Source organism: Vanellus vanellus, assembly GCF_965231255.1.
Source record: "Vanellus vanellus genome assembly, chromosome: 3".
Lineage (NCBI taxonomy): Eukaryota > Metazoa > Chordata > Aves > Charadriiformes > Charadriidae > Vanellus > Vanellus vanellus.
Genome location: NC_138907.1, coordinates 61,239,238 through 61,265,747, shown reverse-complemented (window position 1 = coordinate 61,265,747; position 26,510 = coordinate 61,239,238). Strand labels below are relative to the sequence as shown.

At 41.8% G+C, this 26,510-nt stretch overlaps 1 protein-coding gene across 1 annotated transcript in view; it reads right to left on the bottom strand.

The window, feature by feature from the left end:
• TMEM181 (transmembrane protein 181) overlaps positions 1-24,888 on the bottom strand; it is a gene marked incomplete at both ends in the record, with an annotated part of 32,555 nt that extends 7,667 nt beyond the window's left edge. The window contains 8 exon segments of the mRNA XM_082481846.1: positions 575-674; positions 1,654-1,734; positions 3,696-3,815; positions 4,920-5,038; positions 5,645-5,735; positions 7,029-7,084; positions 12,256-12,359; positions 24,758-24,888. Of these exon segments, the coding sequence (XP_082337972.1) occupies positions 575-674; positions 1,654-1,734; positions 3,696-3,815; positions 4,920-5,038; positions 5,645-5,735; positions 7,029-7,084; positions 12,256-12,359; positions 24,758-24,888 (802 nt within the window).
• Between the last annotated feature and the right edge of the window lie 1,622 nt (positions 24,889-26,510).

Here is a 26,510-nt window from a genome sequence, read left to right as displayed (position 1 = left end):
TAGAAGTAATCTGAAATGGTTGCCAACATTTCTAGAAGATTTCAGGTTTTATTAGACTTTCTACTAAACCACGGTTCTTGGCAATGACCTAAAAAATTATCATAGAATGACTGAAAGGTAATTTTTTGGTACTGCTAGAGAGTGCTAGAATTTGATGTGGCTTACCAGACTAAAAGTAGCCTCCATTTTTAACTAAAGTGCAATTATCTGAAAAATGAAGAAGTAAGACTTAGCAGACAAACATAGAAATTGCACTTACGTGTGGCTATATGAAAGTTTCAATATGGTTGCAGTCACCTATTCCAATCAGAGCTTTAAACAAATAGAGCTGACATTCACGTGACTGAATAGAATGAAATGTGCCTACTCATTATGCCCTTGAATTTGATACACTTAAAAAGGGTTGTTTTATTTGTTTGGTTGGTTTTTAGTTAGTTTTCTGAAGCCTTATGAACAGCTGCTTATATGTTCAAGGCCAAATTCCATTTTGCCTTCTCACTCTCCCTTTTTTCATTTTTTTTTTTTTTTTTTTTTTTTAAAAAAGAGCTTTCTAAAAATTCCAGGATACCAGTACCATTGTAAAGTAGCAGGAGGGGAAGGAGGATGGACATCCATTTCTGTTCAATACCCCAGTCTCTCATGGAGAATTTCCGGAGGGAATGTGCAAACAGACACTACAGAACAATAACAACAAAAATTTGTAAGGAAGGAATACAGCCTTAATGGTTTTACCAGAGTAAAGAGATAACACAGCACATTGCAAAGGCAACTTCATGAGGTCTTTGTCACTGAGAACACTGTAAAACAGGAGACATATCTCCTACCTTCTACTTCTGCTTCAAGTTTGCTGGCTTACCCCAATGCAAATTACTTAATCTCTCAAGCAAACTGAGAAGGAAACCAGCTAGTACCACACAAATCAACAATGTATGAAAAAATGTTGCCTAATTACTGGTCACACACTACCAACAACTTCCACTTAAACTCACTTTTAAAAAACAGATTCCATATCACATTCACAGTTACCTGCTGAGTGACATCATCTATGTGAGAAAAATGCTGTGCAAGTGTTCAGTTCTTCAGTGTCCTTACTCTGAAAATTCTGCATTTTAGATTTTATGGTTTGTTTTTTTTCCAAAACCTCTTTTTCAGGTTGGAGGGGAGAGATAAGCTAAATCATAGCATAATTAGGTTGTAAGGGACCTCTGGAGGTCATTTGGCCTGTCCTCACGCTCAAGTCAGTGATGACTTTAAAGTTAGATCAAGGTCATATTCAACTGAGTTTTGCTCATTTTCAGAGAGATGCCCACACTCTGGACATCCTATTCCAATGTCAGAGCCTACCTGCACTGCCAAAAAATATTTTTTTCTAGCATCTAATCACAATTTCCTTTTCAAAATTCAGTTCAATTCAAAATCAGAGTTTAGAAAAACAAGTTTTCCCCTTTATCCTATTTTCTTAAAGTCCCTTCAATACCGCTTGTAAAAACATAAAAGCAGCAACTATGTAAGTATTTTAGAAACATTTTTTACACCCATTCAGTGATATCTCAACTCTGCTGGCTGTGGTTAAGTTACTAAACACAGCACTACAGAGCAGTGTTACCAGCTGTCAACATAATATACTCCAGAAAAACTGAAACAAAATCTTACCGTGACCATAAAAGTAAGAACTACAAAGACAAATCGGAACCATATTTCCACTTGTGAAAAAGTTGGATTGTAGGTCTTCCACTACAAGAAAACAGAAGATAAATAGCCCAATGAACAACGTTTTGACAGGGTACCTACGGCATCAATAATTAGCACTTTCTGCAGATACTGAAAAGTTCTCTGGCTTTTCAAAATTGAAAGCTATAAACCAATTCCACCATGTCACCATGGAAAGACAAAAATAAATTCACACCCATAGGACTATCTGATGAAAACACAACCAAAGCAGCCTAATATCCTTGCTTCTCTTTTACCCTGACACTTTGTAACGTACTCAGTATGCTGTGGTATGTTTAAGCACTTCTTAGGACAAAAAAGATGTTCATCATTGATTTCAATTGCACTTTCAGTCAAAGTCTGAATGCCAATAATTGAGTAAATCCAGTATGCTCTTCTTTATTAACAGTCAGATGCATAATTGATTATGAAGACGTTGATAAGGTATAGTCATGCTTTCTGTAATGGTTTTGTTTTCTTAAAGCTTATTCTCTTGTTTCAGAAATGGAAAAAAGAAAATGAAGTAAGGGGAAAATAAATGAGCTAATTAGAAATAAAGGACTTTTTTCTAAGAAGGAAAAGCTCCTTCTTCTCCTCTAATTATCAGAAGGGTACAAATACTAATTGTAACACATCAGTTTGCATAAACTCTGCTCTGTGAAAATTTACCTCATACCTGGCATGCTTCTCTCTTGAAGCCATTTTCGAAATGTAAACTCCCTGGTACAACATATGCTCTCCCCATCTGAACAAGAAGCTTTACCTTTTAATGGATTAAATCTGTCAACCACTGTGTTGTCTTTTTAACGCATAAAGATAGAATGAAACTTCTATGTAGAGAATCCCATTATACAAAAGGCAATTTATGATTTCACTGAGATCACATTATCACCATTGTAATAATGAAGTAAACTGACAATTTTAGTTGCTGCAGAAAAGCAGGGCTTTGAGTTTGGGTTTTTTGGTTTTGCACACAAGTCTTCCTTAAAAGCAGCCTGCAAAGCAAGATGATGCATCCTGGGTTACATCAAAAGAAGCATGGCCAGCAGGTCAAGGGAGGTGATTCTGCCCTTTTACTCCACTCTCGTGAGACCCCACCTGAAGTGTTGCATCTCGCTCTGGGGCCTTCAACAAACGGAAGACATGAACCTGTTGGAGTGAGTCCAGAGGAGGGCTAGGAAGTTCATTTAATATATAAAAAACACTTTTGCTTTACAGTAAGATTTTTGCTTGTTACCTGCTCTGACATACTGAACGTTGCACAGATATAATATACCATAGTAACCTGTATTATAAATTTGGTTTAGTTCCATTTGCTCCCAATGGAAATGTTTCTAAATTTCTTTTTAGAGCCAATCGGCACAAACTGACAATGTATCTGTTTTATAAGCAATCTTTAGCACTGTGAACTGAGTTAGTTATTTCACTAGGGATTATTTTAGTGAATTATTTTATTAGCTTGCTTATTTTAGCTGAATAAATGTTTTTCTTTTCCTCATAAGTACAGTCAAAATAAAAATCTTCATTTTTCTTTCAGTTAAATCTTTCTAGTCCACACTTTTGTAAAGTCTGGAAATGTCTTGCTAATTCAGATGCACCTACTGGAAAGGCAGAAACAAATACCATGCTTTAGAGAGGCAACAGCTCTATAAGCAAATGCAGAAAACTGGATGTTCTAGACTAGCTTGTCTAGTGTTAAAAATGTCTCCCAGGAATTAGACTAAATTTATCTGTTCCAGAAAATAGCATTAGCAGTTCCGAAAAAAAACCCTTTCCTTATAGAGTTAAAATAAATTGGTCTATACCCTTATTAACAGCAAATGCTGTATAATAGTTATGACATTCATAGTGACAGGAAAATTAATTATGATGCATCTTTATGTTTACCTTCAAAAATGAGATAACTTTTATTACAGTTTAAGCAGAGCTCTCCAGCATTAGTAATTAAAGAGATTTCCTTTGCTAGCACAAAACTTTATACTTACTGTGAAAGTAATATTCTGGATGGTGTATGTTAACTTATTTAGATCTTCAAAGCTAACAAATATGTTGTACTGAGTGTAGTTCAGGTAGCCAAGGTGAACAACAATGATTTCACTGCATTTCTGTGAACATATACAATGAAGAATAGTATATAAAAGCCTTCAATTTATTCCAGAATATGCACTGTTAGTTTAGGTTGGAGAATTTATTTCCAAATGGTCAGATATTGATGATATTTATTATATGCCTTACCAATCTTAATCAGTCAGAATAAGACTGAAACAAGACCTGCAGATAATTTCTTGAAAGATACCAGACAAAGCAGAAGAAACTGATAAAGTCAGTCAGCAAGATCAAAGGTTGAACCGATAAACAAAGCTAGCTTTTCAGTTAAGCTGGTGAAAGCAACTGCTTGCAACACCAGGAAGGATCTGAATAACTCTGTCAGTCAAGCTCTAGGTCATCAGATTGTGAGATGGAGCTATCTTGTGCTAACTCATGTCTACAAGTTAAGAGGAAAGAGAAAACCCAAGCATACTGCTCTCTTGGCTATGCATAATTAAATCTAATGTAACACTGTTCATTAATTTCTACAAATTTAATATATATGTGCCTTTATATATAAAGAAAACATTTGATTTACCCTATATGCTTATCACAAAAAAAACTTCAGCTATGCCCTTATTAAAGGACTTGCATCTGGAGAAGTTGTTTTGGATATCTCTAAGTTTAAAAAATTCAGTGTAAATTATACTAGAAACTCAAAACCTTAAACATTTCTTCACAGGTGGCAAGAAATTTGGCTTTTTCAGAACACACATGCCAGCCGAGTTCAACCAGACTCTGCTAGGTGTTGGGGGAGATCTTTTCTCTTCTCTGGAGCCCTAGATCCAATCAATATTCCTTTGTTCAGTGCTGCTAAATCCGTTTAGGTGACTTTGCAGCACACACTGCTTTGCTGGCAGAGAGCTATGCTAACAAGAAAGAGAGGTCTTTAAGGGGTAAGAGACACAAGTCATAGAAGGAAACAGAAAAAGACTGATAGGTAGTTATCTTGCTCAGCATTACTAGCTAGGTTGCAATTATAAATGAAACTATACTCCAGAGTCTGTCCTGAGACATGCTTAACAGATACATACTTCTCATTTGCAATATAATGTAACATGCACACAAATAGATTTAAAGAAACTGTACTGCATCAGAGTTTTGTTTAAGCAGGCACATACTTGTGCACAACTGAGTAATCTTGTCCGATTGTGAACTTGGTTATTAACATATGGTGTGCTTCCATCCTTCACCACTCCAAGTACTTTGACTGTCATAGTAACATTCTTTTTGAGGGATACTGTAATTAAAAGAGAACATTAAGGTATTGCTACACGCAGAAATGAAATCTCAAATAGAGTTCCAAATACAGTTTAAAACATACATCCAAAGATGAGTCAAAGTTATTCAGTTATACTTTAGTGGAATAGAGGTCCAGTATATTAATAAAAAAAAAAAAAAAGCAAAACACTAAACTTTTTATTTACATACTTAGGCAGTAAGTAACAAATGCCCTGTACTGAATCTTGACAGATTGACAATTACTAATACAGTATTTCTCACATGTTTATGGGGAATTTTTATTGAATAATTAATATCATTACAATCTACACATCTAATTCCCCCCAAAATGAAGCATCAGAGACACAGATTCTCTAGATATTACTGCTTTCACAGAAATAACAAACAACGTATCCCATACACCTCTTGCTTCCAGTTCTCAAGATCAATGCTGTCTGTCCATGTCTTTACTGGAGGCAGGGCATGGAGGGAAAGAAACTGTGTCGAGGAAAAACCCACCAACCATAGCTAGAAATCAACAGGATCATGTATGTGACAGATGAAATTAAAGATACAATACACAGGTTGCTATAGCAGTTTCCTGAGAATTAGGTAAGATTCTCACCATCTTGCTGATCCAACTCAACGACACAGGTCAGCCACAGCTGTTGATTGTAAGTAGACAGTGGTGGCGAACTTAAATTAAATGGCTTCAGCTGTTAAAAAACCCACAAGGTTAGCACCACCCATTATTCTGTTACATGATATATCTGTAGTTACAATGATGAAAGGCACGTTAACTATGTTTGTGAAAATATTTCTGGGAATAGATTTAATACATGCTACTGTGTGGACAGTATGACAAGCAGCTCAAAATATAAGTCTTCCACAGAAGTAGCTTAAACAGCACACATTTTGCACAGCACTGAAGCAAGGAAAGGTACAACTACTTAAAGCACATAAAAGCAGTAGCAATAAAACAAAAAAGTTCAGATATGAAAAGCAAAATCCTGAGACCTAGCCTGAAAATAAAAAGTCATTTCTAGCACTTTGCATTAAAAGTCAGGTTTGCGACCCCTCATCTGCTACACAGTTTTAAATCTGTTCAACTATAATTATGAAAACTATTTTTCCACTAGGTTTCCTAAAAATCCCACATTCATTTAAAAAGCATGGAAGATATCATTAACAGACAAAACCTATGTGCAGGAAACACTTTTCTTATTTGATATAAAAATATGCTTTAAAAAAAAAATCCACCCATAATCCAGTACAAATCCAAACTTATATAGGTGACTAACAGACCAAAAAAAGAAACATTTCAGTATATTTAAAGAAAATTTACTTTAAAAAAATCAAAACGAAACAACAAAACCTTTTCAGCACTTTCACAAAAATTACTTTAGATATTAGCTTGACAGGGAAGAGTTAGACAGAAATAAAAATGCAAGAACTGAGAACCAAAATACGAAAGCATTCAAGAAAATGAATGTGAAGGTTCATGTTAGGAAGCCAGGTCTCATGTCTTCGTCACGTGACAGTGAACAGTTAACAAGAAAGAGAAATATTCCCTCCCAGCTGATAGAAAAGAAGATCACAAGAGGGTTTATCCTTAGTTGCCACTGACAGCATTGTTTTTCGGTTTATGATCTCAATTTCTATTTATGGATCCTCTACCAGAATCTCCAACATGAACTTACCAGGGAATTCTATCCACACTCAAGTGTTACTTTATCAGAAATTGCTGTGCAGAAACACATAGAATTCCCCACCTTACCTGCTCACAGAAGTAAGAGACTACAAATTGCTGCTGAGCCACTCGTGAAATAACACAGTGGCAATACAATATTGCACGTTCAATTTCAAACTGGAAAGCCCCACATGGCCAAGAAGTTTTCCAGTAAAAATCTAAATACTTGAAATAATTTGGGGGAAAGAGGGGAATATTTAACATTACTGACATCAAATAAAGCCATTAATGTAATCCAACAATATTTCTTAACTCTTACCTTTAGGCTGTTATTTAAGTCGGTTCTTGCTATAGAAGTTTCAATTACATTAGGACCTACACAATATATAAGAAGGAAGAAAGAAAACAATATTGAAGTATGAGTATTACTGATAAATAATGACATAAATATAGTATTTCAAAAGACTGTACAAAATACCTCCCTGCAAAGCAGGTAAATAGTATCCCAGTTTTCAGATGTTTAAGCTGAAGGGTAAATCACTTAGACATTTCAATACCATTAATAAACTCAGCCTGAATGTTCTTTTAAGCCTCTCAGCTATAGTATTTCTAGGCATGATTAAATAGGAAGTAAATTATAAATCAAGAACTCCATGTTAGAAGCCCTGCACGTGTACTCTAAACTCCTACAACAAACCAGATCGTATTTCTCCCAAGCTAAGCTGTACACTGCAATCATGAAAGTACTCAGCTACAAAAAAGCTAAGCACCAGTGGCACTGTTGTTACAGCAACTTGAAGCTCAACAAAGGCTACAAAAAACACCTGAAAAAAAAACCCCCACCATATTTAATTGCACTACAAAGTTTCTATAGCCAAACTGCTACAATGACCTGATTTACATAGAGCATAGTGTCCATAAGGCATTGCACTCAAGGCTCAGGTACCAGGGCAAATACTTGAGTGCATGATGCTAATGCCTTCTTATGTACATGTACTGTACTTGCTGTACAATCACAATAACAGTACTTTCTGGCTAGTGCTGAACTTTCATCACCTTGTTCTCTTCAAGCCAAGATACCCACAAGTTTGTTTAGAAACAGTTCTCAGTTTACCCATATGGGGCCTCTCCTTTTCTATAGAAATCTGGGGCTATAATATATTATGTATATTGTCACGTAAATAAATATAATTGCAGGAAAGTTCTATAAACAATTTCTCCTAAAACATACAATCCATTTACTCAATGGAGTTTCATGTCCAATTGTAGTGGGAGATGTTCAGCTTGCTACCAGACTTCTCATGCAACCATTCCTCCAATCATTCTGGATATGGGCACACATACTTAACGTATACTGATCAACTGCATCCATCCACTCATGCCCTACCTCTAGTTCTGTATGCAGTAAATGGGAAGCAAGAAAACAATAATTTATATTATATGAGACCTCCAGAGGCCATCTAGTCCACTTTCTTGTTTAGTTAGATCAGGTTGCTCAGGGCCATGTCCAGTCAAGTCTTGAATACCTCCAAGGACAGAGACTCCCATAGCCTCCATGGGCAACCTGTTACAGTATTTAATCACACTTACAGTAAGAAAAAATTTCCTAATACCTAACTGGAATTCCTTGGGTTCCAGCTTGTGTCTGTTGCCTCTCACCCTATCATGCACCTCTGAGAAGAGTCTAGCCCCATTTTCTGTATATCTTCTGATAAGGTTGTTGTAGACAGTGGTACGGCTTCCCCTTAGTAGGGAAAGTAGGAAAAGGCCTGTATCTATATACTGGGGTGTAAACAAACACAGAGATGTATAGCAAGTAAGGACACAGGCAGGACATATATGTATGTGTGTATTTGGGTCACTCTAGAAGCTTCCCAGTCACAGTAAGACTTCCCTGTCCAAATGGTCTCTCCCCTTATATTTTTGCATATGGTAATTTAATGTAATTTATTAATCCTCAAAATACACTGTTTCAGCCACAAACTTAGTATTAAAAAAGCTGTGCAAGAAAAGCAGTTTTTCACAAAGACCATGGACTTCAAAGTTATGACAGAGGAACAATGGAAAAGAAGGAAGTTCATAAATGAGCAACATGGGATCAGTCTGTGCAAGAAGTATTTCAGGTTAGCTGTCATGACAGCTCTAAACACGCATCATTGCTTGGGCTTCTATAACCACTGTAATTACAATATTAACCATCTTACAGACTTTAAATGGAAAAATGAAGAATTTCACCCATCACACTCAAAGCTTCATATTAGAATTACAGTTTAACTTCAGTAACTGTCACCCACTGTAAAGTCAGTTTTGCATCATTGGACTTCTCAGTTCTCAAGTACATATAAACAGGGCAGATTGATTGAAGGCATTTTTGTTTTGAAAAGCATAATACAATTTCAGTAAGTGCTCACAGTTGATAAATCATCATATTTCAGTCATTAAGTCTTAACAAAAGCAATAGAATGAGCCTTTTTAAAAAAGTTGTTTGCTTTTTTTTTTTTACCAGAAGATATGAACCAATGTTGGGGCAGAGAGATCATAGACCCAGTTTTTAAGAGCAGCAACCAAAATAATAATGAGGTCCTACTGCTATAACTGCTACTCCTCTAGCAATTTTTCATAGAATCAGAATGAGTTGGAAGAGACCTTAAAGATCATCTAGTTCCAAACCCCCTGCCATGGGGGGTCCTACTAGACCAGGTTACTCAAAGCCCCATCCAACCTGGCCTTGAACACCTCCAGGGAGGGGGCCTCCACAACTTCCCTGGGCAACCTCTTCTAGTGCCTCACCACCCTCACAGTAAAAAATTTCTTCCTAATATCTAAACTAAATCTATCATCTTTCAGTTTAAAACCATTACACCTCGTCTTATCGCTACACTCCCTGATAAAGAGTCCCTCCCCATCTTTCCTGTAGGCCCCCTTCAGATACTGGAAGGCTGCTATAAGGTCTCCCCAGAGCCTTCTCTTCTCCAAGGTGAACAACTCCAACTCTCTTAGCCTGTCTTCATAGGACAGGTGTTCCAGCCCTCTGATCATCTTTGTGGCCCTTCTCTGGAATCGCTCCAACAGGCCTATGTCCTTCTTATGTTGAGGGTCCCAGAGCTGGATGAGATACTCCAGGTGGGATCTCACAAGAATGGAGTAAAGGGGGAGAAATACCTCCCTTGACCTGCTGGCACCACATATTAAAGTTTTTTAAAGCAACTGACCAAAACAATGCTGTGGTCATATTATTAAAAAATGGTGATTAAATTACATTGGTTTTATTTTTCTTTTAGTCTTGCTCAGTTACAGAAACACATCTGAAAGCAAAGAACCACCCTGAGGTGGTGAGCTGAAAACTGCACAGGTACAGAAAATGAGCTCTGCACCTTGCCTCACCCCAAAGATAACACAGGCCTACTGGGAAAAGGGAAAGAATGTGAATGTAACTTGCAGGAAAAAAAAAAAGTCTGTGTCTGTCTTGGGTTACAAAAACGGAAGAGCATCAGCCACCTCAGATTAAACTGTCTTGTTTTCTCAGATGAGAGGCAAGATTTCTCTTAGGCTTCCCAAACTGCAAATAGAGATGTTGAGTATGGGCAATGGCATATTCAAGTAGCAAAGAAAATACAGATGTATCGCCCACTTTTTCATTTACTTAGTGGGTTTGGTGAGTTTTGCTCAGACTGCACCCTTTAATGAGGGAGCACTCTATTGTTAGCACCCCTCCCTCTATTCACAGGAAGCAGGAGCTGTCAAAAAAAGCCATGAAAAACATCACAGTAAGTGTTCGGTGGGTCTCCTCCCAAGGTAAACAGCATTATTTTAAAAATAATTAAGTTATAATAATGAACTGTGTTCACGCTTTGTCAACAAAACTATCCAGCAAACCAGTCTTACAAGGACAAGAATCCCACAGCCGTGCCAGTTCCTGAAGGGGGCCACAGGCAAATCCTGGGACCCCAGTAGGTTGCAGAAGACCAAGCGTTACTTACAGTCACCAAGTCCCCTGGACCAAAGACAACTAGATCATCAGATCACTCTGCACATAGTTGCAATGTAACACACCAACACAGCTCTCTTTCAGGTTCTGCTACCAATCAAGAATGAAATGCTCAGTTTTCTCTTCCAGGAGCACTGCTTCTTGCCTAGTCTTATGTAAAACAACTTTCTGGTATTTCTTACAACTGGGTAGTATAAATACACAACTACCAATATGGTTCACTTTTTAAGCCAATTCAAGTTTTTTTTCCTTTATCATTTATATGAAATGCATTTTTGTAAATGTATTTATACGGTATTTTAGTGGCCAAATAATGCCCTTCAGGATCCTTAGGCAAGTCAAAGGAATATCAGTGGTTAACCCTTATGAACTGAATGTCTGTTTGGAGTTTAGGCTGCTACAACAAATCAAATAGCAGGAAAGAATGTTTTATTTCACAGACAAATTTTATTATTTAATGCTATTAGGAAGAATGTACTGCCTACAGGGCATGGATGGGCACAAAAAGCCCAAACAGCTGCCTCCAATTAACCCCCCCCGCCCTTCTTTCCAAGGCAGACAGGAGCAGATGAGTCCCAGACCTCATTCTAAGGGAAGTGAAGGACAGGGCAGGGGTAGAGATAACCCTACAGACAGGTGAGAAGGTGTCAGAGTGGCACAGGAGAACACGCTGGGTGACATGGAAATAAGCAGTAAAGTGGGGGAGGTGGTAATGTCCTTAAATAATTCTTACAAGGGGGGGGGCGGGTTTCTAAATGAGTACAAGTCCCTCCCTTCCCTACTCCCTGTCTGTCACTTAACTGCTGTGTTGACAAAGCTATCCTGACAGCAAAGCATTAGCTTATTAACACTGCAGTGATAGCACACTGACTTCTTTTTCAAGTACGTTTTGGACCTGGAAAAGCTCTGTGACATGAAATACAGAGGGCTACCACACTTTCCATCTGCATAATGACACTCTGCATCTTTGTCAACCAGACTTCCACATATCTCTCTGGTCTCCAGGATAAGTATCCAGACACTAAGCACTTAGCCTCCCAGATCACATCATGACTCCCACAAAGGTCTTTGAAACCAGAGCCCTAAGCTCATACATGTTTGACAACAGAAGTTCATATTTTTACATTACTAAAATATTTTATATTTCTGTGGCATTGATCACCGAAACATCTAGAAGGCTTTACAAACAGTTATCAACTTCCTCACAGGAAATCTAGTATTGGCACCACCATTTTACAGACTGAAAAGACTTCTTTTACAGACAAAGAAGAAAATTAATGTAGCAGTCTGCTGAAAAATTATGTTACAATGAAGCTGGTTTTGTTTCACTTTACTGACTTTTTCCTGCAAAGCAGTTGCAAATACCAAATCTGTGTAGGTAGTACTCCTATGAAAAAATGAGACGGAAGAAACACTTCTCCTTCCCTGTAAAAAGTAATGCTTCCTCAGGCACCTCAGGGGCAATAAGCTCATTAGCAATTAAATACATCTGGAAATACCAACAGGTTTAGACAAAGCATACAAGAACTGTAATCTTTTGAAAAGACAGCATCCTTACCTGCTATTCCTATGAAGACTGTCAAACCAAAACAAACAAAGAATACTACAAAGACCAGAACAAAATGCCGTTTGGACAGAGTATATAATCGCATTGGTGCCAGCCTACGGAAGTAAAAGAAAGCACAGAATTAGCTGTTGGTCATATTTCTAAATCGGGGGGGGGGGGGGGGAATAGATCCCATTCATGCCTCCACAAAGAAAATTAAACCAAAATCCGAGGTAACATTTAACACCAAGAAAAAAAATATATTAATGCTGCTTTAGAGATCAAAGAGAACTACTAAGAATTATTAGACATATGTATGCACACACACACCTGCATCCCAAAATGTATGAATTTTGCCCATTATTTTTATGCTAGAGTTTTCTATTGTCCTAAGGCTTGAGCAAGAGAAAGCATTTCTTAAAGGGAGAAAAAGTTACATTTTTTTTAATTTATATGTTAATAATTTAAACATCCGGGATCCCAGGTCTCCTGCAATGACAGCTTAACCTAAAGGGACTGACATCTCCAACAACTCAGTTACCTGCACAGGATCTCGATGAGTTTTCTACACCCTTTATATATACTTCATCCCTGCAGGATCACCCCTAACAAAGTGTAAGGCAGAACTCCAGATTTGCTAGATGTGCATGCTCAGGCTCTGCATTCTTGTCTGACCTCCACCAAAGCTTGGGAAATACAAACCTGAACTTATTTATTATTAGACACGTAAATATAAATACACATAAAAGCAATGACATCTCTTTCACAACTGGTTGGTGATTATCATTAGGTTAAAGACAAAATAGAGGGCGGGAAAAAATGCTGAAAGGACCAATTACATTCTCTTGGAAACAGGAACTTACGGTTCTGTTAAAGGAAATGCAATCAAAGAATTAATCCTACATAACTTATCCATCCTTTATCTTCCTTTTTGTTAAACGCATAGTTTAAAAAAGGACAAATCTACCATGTTTCAAAATACAGCCAACATTTTGGTTTGAGTTATGCCAGAACTGAGACACCTTACAGTTGGTTTTGTATTGCTGTTCCAGTAGGTGTGATCATAGAAAGCTGTACAGTTCATATGGAAAAGCTGTAGAACTGGGGGTGGGGTGTGTAAGGGGTTGTTTTTCAATAAATTTGTAAGACCACCATCATTGAAAGAAATGAAAGCATGAGACTTTAAGGACAGCGCTCCGTTTCAGCTTGGAATAAAACTTCTTTTCACCAGCTGAATGGTACTCTTACTGGTTCACCACATTAATGAAGAAATGCAGAAAAGCTGGTGGAATCCTTTCCATAAGCCCAGCCTGAATTCTGGGACCAGGTACTCCAGGCCTGCATGCCTGGCAGCCCTTAAAAGCAAGGCAAACAATTCACTTTAAACTAGCAAAAAGATTTTATAACAACCTGTATTTTCTTTAAGAATCACTGCATTCTCTCCAAATGAGGCACTACAAAAATAATTACATTATTCCTTTACTTTAAAGTTTGAAAGATCCAAATCTTAATTTAACTCACAAAGGAGGTGGGGAAGGGAGGAAAAAGCCTCAGAAGTAATGAGAACTGCAAGCAAGTAACTGTAAATGCTACAAGTTTGCACAAACTGGCTGTACAGGACTCCAGGCATAGCACCTGCAAATACAATGTAACTTCCCTTGCCACACAGCCTTATCCCGAGCAAAAACCCCGCAACCAGTCCAAGGCGGCAAAGTTTCTGACTGCACAGGCAGAAAAGATAAATCATAGATGAAATTATCACAATCATAAACAGGAACAGATCAGATCTCTGTCACAGAGATCATCACACAGAAGTCTCACAGACAAATATGATTTTAAGTTGACTTTGAAAAACGCCAATTAATAGAGGCATTTTAAACCAGAACTTGTCTGCGCAACTTTTGCAGGGATTAACTACAATATTTTCCTTAAATCAATGTCGTAACACCTCAGCCCTCATGCACTTAAACCACTTGAAAGCTATTACATCTGTACTAGTACTATAATAACTATACAACTAAATAAATAAGATGCACTTTCCTATCTGTTCCAAGGGCTCCTTCAGTTCCACAGATGACCTGGTATTCCTTGTCTGCCTAAGAACACCACGTATGGGACACTATCTTGAGATATCAAAATACTAACCATAACAAGAAAATCCTTGATATATAAAAATGGTACATAAAATGCTGATATGCCTAAATTAATTGTAAGGGTTCAAGTAGATACCAAATGCTTCATGGAAGAGCACCCACTGAGGACCATTCAATACACAGAAACCAGGTCTGGATTGGAAAGTCGATGGGTTAAAGATAGCTGAGGACTGGAAGAGTATCATATATATGCAGAAAAGTATCACATATGCTCATGCTGTTCTTAACAGCTTACATCTGGGCATCCACTTAACAGCTACAGTCTGATGCAGGCTACTTCTGATATATGCTATACATATTCTATATGCCATGCATATTCTTGGGTCTTGTGATAAGCTTCCTGTTTTCTAAGTTTTTGTAGATATTTCAAAGCGCATAATGTGAACATGAAAAGCAGCTTCATCTCCACAGTCCTTACAGGAAAGTCACCAGAGTTCACCCAGCCAACACTCCCAGCTTTACAGCTATCAGCAATTATCACCTTGGTTTATTCACCTGCCAGAGCACAGATGCACTTGCAAGCTTTTGAAGAAACTTGTTCCAGACATTGTCTCATTCTTTATTCCAACTCCTCTCCAGGTGGTGCAACACCTAGTAGTCAAAACGGGTGGGTATACAACTACCTAACAACAGTCATGCTGCCACTTAACAAAAAGAAGAGGGACACACGGTGTCTTTTTCCTTCTTCTTTTATAGTGGTACTCCTGAAGTCTCATTTAAGCCACTGACTGCCTATGCTACTTTACAGGTCTGTAAGGCAACATGGACACTTTTTGTAAGAGCAAATGTAAGAACTCGGCCAAATCTTAACTACATTTACCATGACAGCAAACAACAATTTATAGCATTCCTATTGGATGATGTATTCTTCATTGTCCCCTGCTGCAATAACTGAATTTCCTTGTGTGGTTTAATTATCTCATTTCAATCTATCACCAGCTGACATACAAAGCAGATAAAATGATTCTCCCATATGTTCATTGTTTAACATCTGCCTTTTGGAAAGAGATTATACAAAATTTATGAATACACATAAGCACAAGTTGATGATCCCCCGCTAACAGCTTCTTTCTTACACCTGAAAGGCCTAATAAAGAACGAAATGTTTGAAAGGCATTTATGGGGAAAGCAAAAAAGGTTTCTCTGGAAGCACCTGTTCAAGCAAGTAAAGAATCGTGTTTTGCTTTACTAATGGAAGATGCTTTACTCAACCTAACCAAGGCAGTCTGAAGCTCAAGAGCGGCTACCCAACTGTCTGCAGATTTTCTCAGGCAGCTTTTACCACCTGTACTGCATTTTATCCTAACTCAGACAGAAACTAAGTTTTTTATAATTAAAGTGGATATGTCTGAAACTAACTGCAAAGGAGCAGAAAGCACTGAGACACAAACAGAGAAATATACTGATACATCTCAAATGGCAGTCAGTAAAAACTAAACTGCACTAATGCAATCTGTGATGGAGTGAACTATGGAAACGCACAGCCGTAACAACTGCAATCTTTCAGTAGCCATTCATATGTGAGATGTAAAGGTAGGTTAAATCTTGCTCTTTGAGTAAAGTTTTGGCTCAAATGGTTAAGCAAAATGTTTCTCAGGCTATTCCTCATCTTCAAATCACTTTGTGTGCCTGCACAACACAGTCTTTACTAAAGACTATTATGAAAAACAGAGCTTTTTCTACAACAGTTTTCACTTAAGACTCACTTTACAGATGGGAAGGCTGTGACAAAAGTGGGACTAAGCAGTAGGTAGCCCAGAGTTGATATTAAAATCAGAAATAACTCACTTTTATGCACAGTAGTTTTTCTGACATACTAGCCTCAACATCTCTGCCTCCAACTGCTCTTATCTATTTCAGGCTCACTCCCAGATAAAACCATCAAACCCACCTTGATTTAAATGATTATATATGCTACCTACATTCATAGTACTGGGTCTATCTGTTTGTACTGCACTTTCTCATGGTTTAAAGACATTGCTTGCTTCAGTGTCCCTCAGAAGACCTTGAATTTCTTCTTGCAGATGTATTCCACCATGGATAATAACTAATGAGGTAGCACATGACTACATAAAAAGATGCATACAATTAATATTATCAGTACTACATTGTACTGTTAGCTGACAGCAAACCATGACTATGCTAAACAGCTGAAGTGCCCAGGGTGGGTGGGGTTGGGGTATTTTTTAGTGTCTTGTTTGGGAAATTCACTGAAATCTGACTGATTAGTCACGACTATGGCTCTGTCCATGCGGAGACATATCCGGGAAAACAAGTTTTTTCCTTAATAGACACAATCTGAGAGAGGAGATACGGGGCAGGGGGGTGTTATTCACCACATAAGAGGAAAAAACTCAGCGTTTCTCTATAAAGAAGCGTGGGTAGTTTCTGTCAGGTTTGACTGGCGAACCGTAGTCTCAGAAACATTAATTTAAGCCTCGCTGATCTTATTTCCTTAACGAGAATTAACGTCTATAAACAGAATGACAAAATTCAGGTCTTAACAGGGGAAAAGCTGGAACCGCCGCACCCGGACAGCGAAAGGCATTTCTTCCCCCGGCCCCAAGCAAACAAACACCTCCCGGTCCCGGTCCCGGTCCCCGTCCCCGTCCCCGTCGGGCCGGTGCGTGCCCCGTCCTCCCACCTCGAGACCTGGCTCCCCTCAGGCCAGCTCCCCGCCGGCCGTTGAACGGCCGCTCCCACCGCCAGCGCGAGGGCAGCCCCCCAGCCAGCCGCCGACCCCCCCACCCCGGCGCGCGAGCAAGGACCACCCGGCTCCTCCCCCGCCCACCACCACTCACGGCTCCATCCCGGCGCCGCATGCGCAGTGGAGGCACCTCCTCCTCCTCCCCGCGCCCTCGCCCGGCAGCCACCGCCGTCGCCGCCGCCGTGGCACAACCGCCAGCGGTGCTTCCCGGCGGCTTCCGCGTGCGTCACCCGGCCGCCACGCGACTCGGGTGACGTCACGGCAACCCCTGCTGCTCCCTCGCCGCAGGGCCGAAGGGCGCCGCTGCTGGCAGGGGGGCGGCGACGCTACGGCGAGCCGGAGGGGACACGGGCCTGCGTGGCGCTGCTCGCTCCCGGGCGCGGCGACGGTGACGGCGGCGGTGGCGGGGGGAGAGCGGCTGGCGGTGTCCAGCGGGGTGAAAATTCAAGAGACGGGGTCGGTGGGTCAGGTTCAACACAGCATTCAGTCAGCTCGCGAAATTAGAGGCTGAATTTAATCCTAAAGCTACTACTTTAAACACACTACGTAATAAAAATCTCCAGGTGGCCCCTAACGCTATTTTAGTCTCACACGAATGTTGAGATAAAGTTGGAGTTTGTTCTGCTTTCCTATTAAATACCCTGAGACCGGGCAACAGTGATTGTCGTACCATCCATGGGGACTGGAAATCTTGAGAATTAGGCAAATTTAGGGAATTTGCCAACTTACATTTTGTATTCATTTTTTGTTTCTAAAAAGCCATCACCTCAGTCACTTAAACCTCTGGGGGTACTTGGTGTCTAGTCCAGGACAAAATTCAGAGCAACTTCCCACCTTTGCTCTTTGTCATATACATAAGGAAGAGCCGTCTCAGGATCACCCCAGAAACATTTAGATAGATCAGCCAACATAAAATTTAAAAATTATCTCTTCAACAATCAAATACTTCAATTAAAAGCTTACTTAGGTAAGATTTTAGGTGGTTTTATTGCAGTGACTTTTTAAAGGTTCTTAATGTTAATAATCTTATTCATTTTGTTCAGTTGCCCTACAGGTAATTCACGTCATGACTGGCGACCCGCAGGACCCAGTATGTCTCTAAAGCCAAAAAAAACATGCTGGGAATTCATTCAGTCATTGATACTGGTATTTATCCCATCAGTTAGATCTGTGACTTACAGCACTGATGTTCATTTAGTAATGTCACAAAAAGGCTGTCTTGAGAAATGCGTAATACCAAGTGGTGAAGGAAAGCCATTTGCAAATTTTAAATCATCAAGAATCACTACTCTAGGGCAGAAAATAAAGCTTTGAGTAACCAGGACAACCTAACAAACGTATCTGCTCAGAATGGGAGAGCACTGCCAAGCCACAATTTGAAGTCACTAGGTCACGGGTGACTATGACATGCTGTGTGTTGCTTTCAGCACACTTCAGGATTCTCCAACAAGCTCTCCCTGGCCAGAAAATGACGGAATGACACTTACAGCATCTGTGACGATTTCCAGTATTCTGGGAAGCTCAGCTGCAGAGTTACAGCTCCTGCTATTTACGTGCGCACATCTGGGCTGTTTGGGTGGCCGCTCCAATCCCTCTGGCACACAGGTGTCTCACTAACGTGAATTAATTTATTCTCCTCAAAACAAAAATACATTCTGCTCACTAAACGGGTAGGAAACTGAAGCACAGACAGATTCAGCCTTCTCAAAAGCCACTTGGAGAACGGTGTGGGTGGCAGAGCTTGAAATCCAGCTCACTTCAATTAGCCACGGGGACACATTTCTCTTTGCCGTCTGCCAACTTCCAAAGGGTTGTGAGCACATTGTAAACACATAGGTTGCACCCTGTAAGTTTTGTGAAAATAGCGGTGTTGAGTTTACAAACTAAATCCTCAGAGGGAAGGCACTGTGAAACCTCTCTCCCTCCACAAACACGGAGTCAGGGTCTCGCTCTACTTGGCTCTGTACAAGAAGGTGCCTCACTCTGTGCCTCGTCTCACCTGCTCTGGGGTGAAATCGTACGAGAAGGTACCGTCTGCCTCATCTGATGTAGAAACTGGATGGTGTACAGTGACTGAGGCTTGCAAGAAGAGGCAGGCTGATCTATGAATAAGCAGGCTGAATGCTAGCGCAGCCAGGGTCCTACTTACACCAACCACCCCAACGCTTAGGCTGTACTTTCATGACCAGTTTATATTTGCATGGCTGATACCTATGGCTTTAGTGACAAAAGGTGAAATCCAGCCTCTCTGGAGCTCATTGATCTTTGCCAGCACAAATGTTTGTGCAATAGAAGGGCGAATCAAATAATGGAAATTATTTGAGTTAAAGTCACTCAGAAAAAAAAAAAAGTGTTCTGCTGGATCTGCTCACTCACTGTGCAGCTACAGGAATACTTGTGGGCAGACGAGGAAGAGAGCAGAAACGTGTGCCCAGGGAAAGAAGAGGTAGGATGGCTTCTTCCAGCCACACAGCCAGATTATGGCATCTTAAAGCAATCATGAAGCTACACTGTTAGTCTCCTCCTCCTGCTGTTTCAAGCCATCTAGCCCTAGCTGTGTACTTCACACTGGGGTCATTTCGGTTCTTCCCCTGATTGTCAGGAGCCAGCACTGAGCCCTGGAAGAAAAAGAGAGAGGTAGCACCTGTGGCTTGAAGAAGCCACTGAAGGTACTGCCCGGCTCTGGAAAGCAGCATGAACCTTCAGGGAATCTGACTGCAGTTCTCCAGCAAGGTCCTGCTGACCCCTTGGCTTCTCACAGACTCACACTTTGAGCACTTGGGAGAGATTTTAAGAAGGTGAGAAGAAGTGTAGCCTCATCACAACAGCCTTCTCTGGCAAACTTCAAGTTTCTTCTCTGGAACACGCAGGCACTAGAGTTTCTCTAAGGAAAAACAAACAGCATCTCTTTATTGCTGAGTCAAATGATGTGCTATTCTCTGGTCTTTTTGCCAAAAGAGCAGAGCACTGTGAATGAACCTTTCCCACATGTTTTGAGGATTAACTATGTTTTAATGAACTGGAAACACTAATAGAAGAAGCTGAGGAATTAAGTATATCAATATCATCTATAATTACCTCTCGTTATCCATATAAGCAACATCAAGCACTAATTAAAGCTGCAAGGTAAATAATACATTTCACAATATCATATGTATAGTCTTGTTGTTGTACAAAATGTACAAAAATTATTGCATGATAGGAGTTTAAAATGTATCCCTTATTTAGCAGGGACAGATTGTAGGTCGTTTATCTTAATCTCTGGGTATTATTACGAAATTCCGTGTCAACACAGTGCTTCAACGTATAAGCTGATTGGCCAACATTTATTAACCTAGAAATTTATTTTTGAAGAACACTAAGTTGTTACTTACAGTTACGCAACTCTGATGTCAGACCACAATTTGGCCACCCTCCTGCTCTCTCCTTTCTATCAGGTAGGCACTTTAATTGCTTGCTTTCTTATCAAAACATTTTTGTCACGCTGAACTCTTCGATGTTAGCTAGGGGATGGGGTTATGAAACTCCCACCGAAATAACTGTCAGCTGATTGCAAGGCCTGGTGTCTTCTGGCGAGCTTTGCATATCTCACTGACAACATGTCCAAGAGATAAAAATATAGATGGTTTAGTACCATTGGTACTGAGCTCTCTTCGTACCAATAGTTTACTTAAAAATGCCGAGCGCAGAGGAGGGAGCCGCCGGCTGCCAGCCTTCCATCAGCAGTGCCTGCCCTGCCATCCCGGCCAGGAGGCATGCTAGGGGAGGAAGGAACATATTGGAGTGGGAGGGAGAGACACCAGAGAACAAACTGTTCATTCAAGTGGCTTGTTTGGAGAAATTTTTCAGGGGCATAAATTAGAACAAACCTGAAAGCTGCTGTAATAAATCAAGGGCTGATACGCTCCGTGGCAGTCACCGGGACTGATGGGAGAGCATAACACTTTTCCCTTCTTCTACCTTCCCTGAGCTCATCTGCTGCACCAAGCATCTCCTGGTGTACCACAGACTAATCGTAGGTGTACCGAGTCCAGACCAACCTTGGATTGGTGTTGCCAATGAGGTTGTTTACCATCGTGCCCATTAGTCTGTAAATATACAGTCTCTTTTGTGAGCATACCATAAAGCGCCATGTCTGCCCAAGGGGACTGTTAACCCAGACAGATGGTGCTAATCAGTGTGCTGAGCCATGGCTAACCCTGCTCTCTCCACCTCTCCCAGATGGCCGGGTAAACTAGCACTTGGCTCGTGGGGAAATACACCAGGAGACAGAATTCAGAGACTATTCCAGGATATCGGGCAGAACAAACTCACTAGTATTGACACCCCTCCATCTGTAGAGTGCAGGTGAGAGCCCCGGGGCTCTGCAGCACGAGGATGGCATAGCTTGAGATGGCTGAGGAGCCTGCCACCCTTAGTTGTCAAACCCTGCCCAAAGAACAGGATGTTCACAGGCAGCTGCTGAACCACATATTCAAGAGCAATGTGCTTTAAAGGAAACCATTACCAAAACATGTCACTAAACTGGGACAGCCTCAGAGCCGAATCAGAAATGACTCAGCCATCCGTGCAGCAAGAGCACACCTACTTGGGATAACAGCTTCATCGGCCATCTCTGAGCTAGGTCATCCCCTCACACTGAATCCCCTGTCGCTGAGAATGAGCACATACCAGCGCAGCACGCAGCTAGTGCTGGCGAGTCAAGAAAAGCTATTTGCTTGCCAGTCACAAAGAGGACTGCTTGGTGTTCTTCCATTTCTGTATCAGGTCTGCTCCAAAGCTTTCCAGCTTTGAGTTTTCCTGTTGACACTCAGAGAAGGCTGTCTTTGCAGAAATCAAGAGTGAGACTGTAGCAGCGGATTATTTTTTTTTTAGTAAGTATTGATTACTTGCAAGCTCATGCCCCCTCCCCCCCTCTGCTTCCCTATCACTTAATGGACTAGACCGCTCCATTTCCAAGGAGGCAATGGAAACCACCAGTTGATGGCCAAATGCCTTTTCTCAACCAGTGGGAGCAGAGAGTTAAGGCTGGCAGTGGTTAACAGCTGCACATTTGTGAACACAGTGTGTGAGAGGGGAAAACATGCTTTTTAATATGGTTTTACCATCTCTTCATTTTGTTAGTTTGGTATAAGATATTGTTTACTCTTATTGAGGTGATTATTTTAAAGAACCTCACGGTTTGAAGTAAATACAAGCCACACTGCATTTCCTTAGCCAAATTTCCCAAATTCCTTCTGCTGTCAGAGCAGTAAGGCTCCCCATTACATCCCTGAGTGTGCTCCTTTATAACGTGACCAAATAAAATAGAGAAGAGGATGAAATATCTAATTGCCCTTCCCGTAACTGAGAGTTGGCTGTAAGAAGAATGCATGGTAGCATCAAGAAGCCCTCCTCCTTACCAGGAATCTAAAGAGCAGGTGCCATTGCTACATCCATCCATAATGTTAAAGGGAAACACCAGAACAGCAGGTATGCAGTGACAGTAACAGTAAACTTATTTAATGCTAGGTCATATAGGTTAAGATCTTGGGAATGCAGAGAAGTACCAGCATGATTTCTAAGTCACGAAACGTTATTGCCTTGCCAAGAGCCCAATGTTACTCCATTTCGTTCACGACCTGTGGTTGATACCTCTTGGGGATACTCTCACTGAAGAAAGGGCAATCTAGCACTAACTCTACAAGCTCATTTGATTCAGTGGAGTAGCATCTTCTCTCTTCAATACAGAAAGTCCCTCCATACACACTTTTAGTCATAAAAATGAGTTAATAACAATTTGTTTTGGAGAGCTCGTGTTTCTTCTGGAAACAAAGCTGAATAAATGCCTCTCCCAGGACCTCTTATTTGTTACTCCAAAGCTTCTCTCTCCCTTCTTTCTCCATTCTAGTGCCAATATTCATTATTGCACTGCCAGATGCCCACAGGTACATTTCCATCATTCCTTATCCCCTCCCATGGCTTCTCACACCACGCTTAGGTACAAGGAGCTGCTGTTTTAACAGGCAGGGTGGTGGCCATGTTAAACTCTGCCAAGCTGTCAGGCAGTGTTTCCAAACTCCATAACTCTCTGTAGTTTTTGCTATTGTGAACAACAAGACAAATTCAATCTAATGGACCACATGCTCCTTCACTTGAGAAAACAGACAGTGTACTGAAGTCAAATGATCTAAGCAGGAGAACTGGGGCACTGTGCACAAAGGGAAGTACTTACGCTCAGGTTCATAGTAATGGAAGAGCTGGAAGAGACCTCACAAGGTGCCTAATCTTTCCTTCTGTCTCAGGAGTGTTTCTGCTGGATCTATGTCTTTTTTGGTATGTGTTTGCCAAAAGTTCTTAAAGACCTCCAATGATGGACACACTATAGTTTCCCTGGATAACCCTTTCTATAGTGTTTTACCATCCATCCCACTCAGTTTTTTCTTAATGTCTAATAGGTACTTTTTTGCCACAATTTAAGTTATTCGGTAGTATTTTGTCCAAATGAGCATGAAGTTTCTCTTTACAGGAAACTCCTATTCCCCTAACTGGCATAACCCTAAATTTTCCTTACAGCTATATTTTCTAGGCCTTTGATTGTCCCTATCTCTGTCCTTAGGCTCTCTTCCACTGGCAGGCCATTGAAGTGTGGTGCCCAGAAATGGACACAGTTCCAGCTAAGGTCTGGAGTGGTGACTAAATTAAATGGTTTAATTCTCACATTTTGCAAACTGTGCTCCTGTTGTACACCCCAAGTTGCTTTTGTCTTTGTCACATATATAATACAACATAATTGTTGAAAGAAGTTATTTTATAAAGCATTGTAATTCCCATACCCTTTTTTTACAAAAATGTTATATAACTGTTCATTCCCCAACCCGTACTCGTGTGGCTGAGTAGCATTCACTCTCTGCGTAGGTCCTGGCATTTCCCCCTCCCCCCTCGATTTTCATTCTACTATTTCAGACCCTTTCTCTGACCCAGAAATTATTTTAATTTATAACCCAGTCCTCCAACACGTTTGGAGTCCTTCCTAGCCTTGTGTAATCCCAAAACATTCATGCTCTCCATCCACCACTGGTCGTTCACGGAAAGAGAAGATAGGGCCAGGCACAGAAGAAACATGGGTGTAGATGTACCCATCTGTGTACGTCTGTCCTTCTCGACCTCAACCTTTGCCACCCACTGATTTCCTCGCCAGTTTTGTACTGTTCCAGTACCGTTTCACGCCTGCTTTAGCCCCGGTTCCCCTAGCTTGCCACGGCAGTGGAAAAGGAGTAGCACAGAGGAATGCAAATGGAGATTGCTTCTTATCACCTCATTAGTACCCGAGGGCAGAAGCGGAAGTGCCGCCCCTCCTGCCCGGAGGCGCTGCCAGACCACGTTCCCCCCCGCCATCCCGAGGCAGACCAGACCCGCCCCACCCGCCGCCCGGCACTGCGGGCACCGGGCGCCGCCCGAAGTCGGCCCCGAGGCTGCAGCGGCTGCTGCCGGGTGCGCGGCCGGGGGTCGCCGCATGAAGCCGGGCGCCACCTTCCCCAGTGCCGGTTCCCGCCCCGCGAAGGCGGCCTCGTCCCCCGCGGAACCCCCACCGAGCGCCGCCGGGGCCACCCCGAAGGAAAGCGGGCGGGCAGGGCCCCGGGCCCCGGGCCCCGGGGGAGAGCCGCGCCCGTACCGGTAGTAACGGTCATCCTTGTAGGGGGTGAGGTCCTCCTTGATCTCCCGGTAGGTCTCCCGCACCCGCCTGCAGAAGCGCTTGACCTCGCCGCACAGCGGGCTCCCGAAGGCGGCGAAATCCGCCTCCATGCCTCCCCGCGCCGCCTCAGGCCCCGCGCTCCGCCATGGCGTCCCGCCAGAGCCCGCCCGGCGCTGCGCGGCCGCGGGGAGGGGGCGGCGCAGGAGCCGCAGCAGCAGCAGCAGCAGCAGCGGCGGCGGCGGCGGCGGCGGCGGCAGGGGCGGGCCCTCGGCGGACGGTCCGCGCCCGCGGGGGCGGCGGGAGCCGGTTCAGCACCACGGAGAGGGACGGCCGCTGCGCGCCCCCGCGGCCCGGGGAAGGCCGCCCCCGCCGCCGCCCCCGCCGCCGCTCCCGCCGCCGCTGGGCTCTGACGGCGGTGTCGGTAGCCTCTCAACACCCTACGGCAGGGGATGCCGGGCAGCCGGGCTTCCCCCGGCCCAGCGCTGCCCTGTCCCCTCCGGCCCGCAGCTCCACAGGGAAGTAAGCGGAGACCTCGCATTAGCTCTGCTGAAAACATCTGTGTTTTTTTATTTTTTTATTTTTAAATAAAACTGGTTTGTTCTTAAAAACATACCGGCTCTATTTAAAATTAACGTCCTGTTTTTTGTTGTCTCTTTTACCCAACCTAAATAGGGTGAATTTGCACTCCAAACATTGTGCAAAAGAAATCCTATGCTAAACACACTTTTCACGGTCATAATGCTGTAAATGGTCCAACATTAAGAATGAAGCTGTTTAGATTTTCAGAGTGGCTTCTGCTGAGATGCAGTCAATTTGCACAGTCCCATGTTAGCTTCATTTGTATTAAACTTCTTCATAAACAAATTCCCATTTAAACTCTGTTTTAAATTATTGTCAGTTCGAACTGTAATAATTGCCATTAATTAGTGGCAATGATGGTATCCACATTAAATATGAAAATATGCTCCTGTTGATATGTCATTATTGTTCAAGGCCAGGCTGGATGGGACTTTGAGCAACCTGGTCTAGTGGGAGGTGTCCTTGTCCATGGCAGGGGGGCGGTGGAACTAGATGACATTTAAGGTCCCTTCCAACCTAAACCATTCTACAATTCTGATTCTATTGTTTCTAGAGAGTGTAAATATAGGTCTGCTGTACTGTCCCTCCCATGTAAATATCTTCCCCATTCATGTTCAGGAATGTGGACTGTTTTTTTTTTTATTTCAGCATTTCCCTCACTCTATATATTATCACATACTAGAACATGCACTTTTACTTAAAACCCCACTTCACTGTCTCACCAATATGTGGTGTTAAGAGGTTATTCCCAGTGGCACAGTGGGAGAGGGACAATAAATCTCCCCCAGCACGTGGGAGGGAGAGAGAGGAAGGATTACCTTTGACTGAGAATTTCTGTTTCCTAATTCTTAATATTTCTGAGTCTGAGAAGGCATAGCAACAAGATAACAGAAAAACACACATTTAGGCTGGAGATTAGAAGATTCCTAATGACCACAGGACTGTTGCTCTGGAGCAGTCTCCACAGAGGAGCAAAAAGCCCAGCCAGCATCAGGGTAGAGCTTGACCAGCTTCTGCCTGGCTGCTTTGGAACCTCGGGACAAGCTCAGCAGGTCCCTCGCATTTCTTTCACTGACTGTACACTATAACTTGGCAGCACTCTGCTCATTGCAGTGCATGGGGCTGATGTAGTCATGTAGGATTTTCCTGGAAG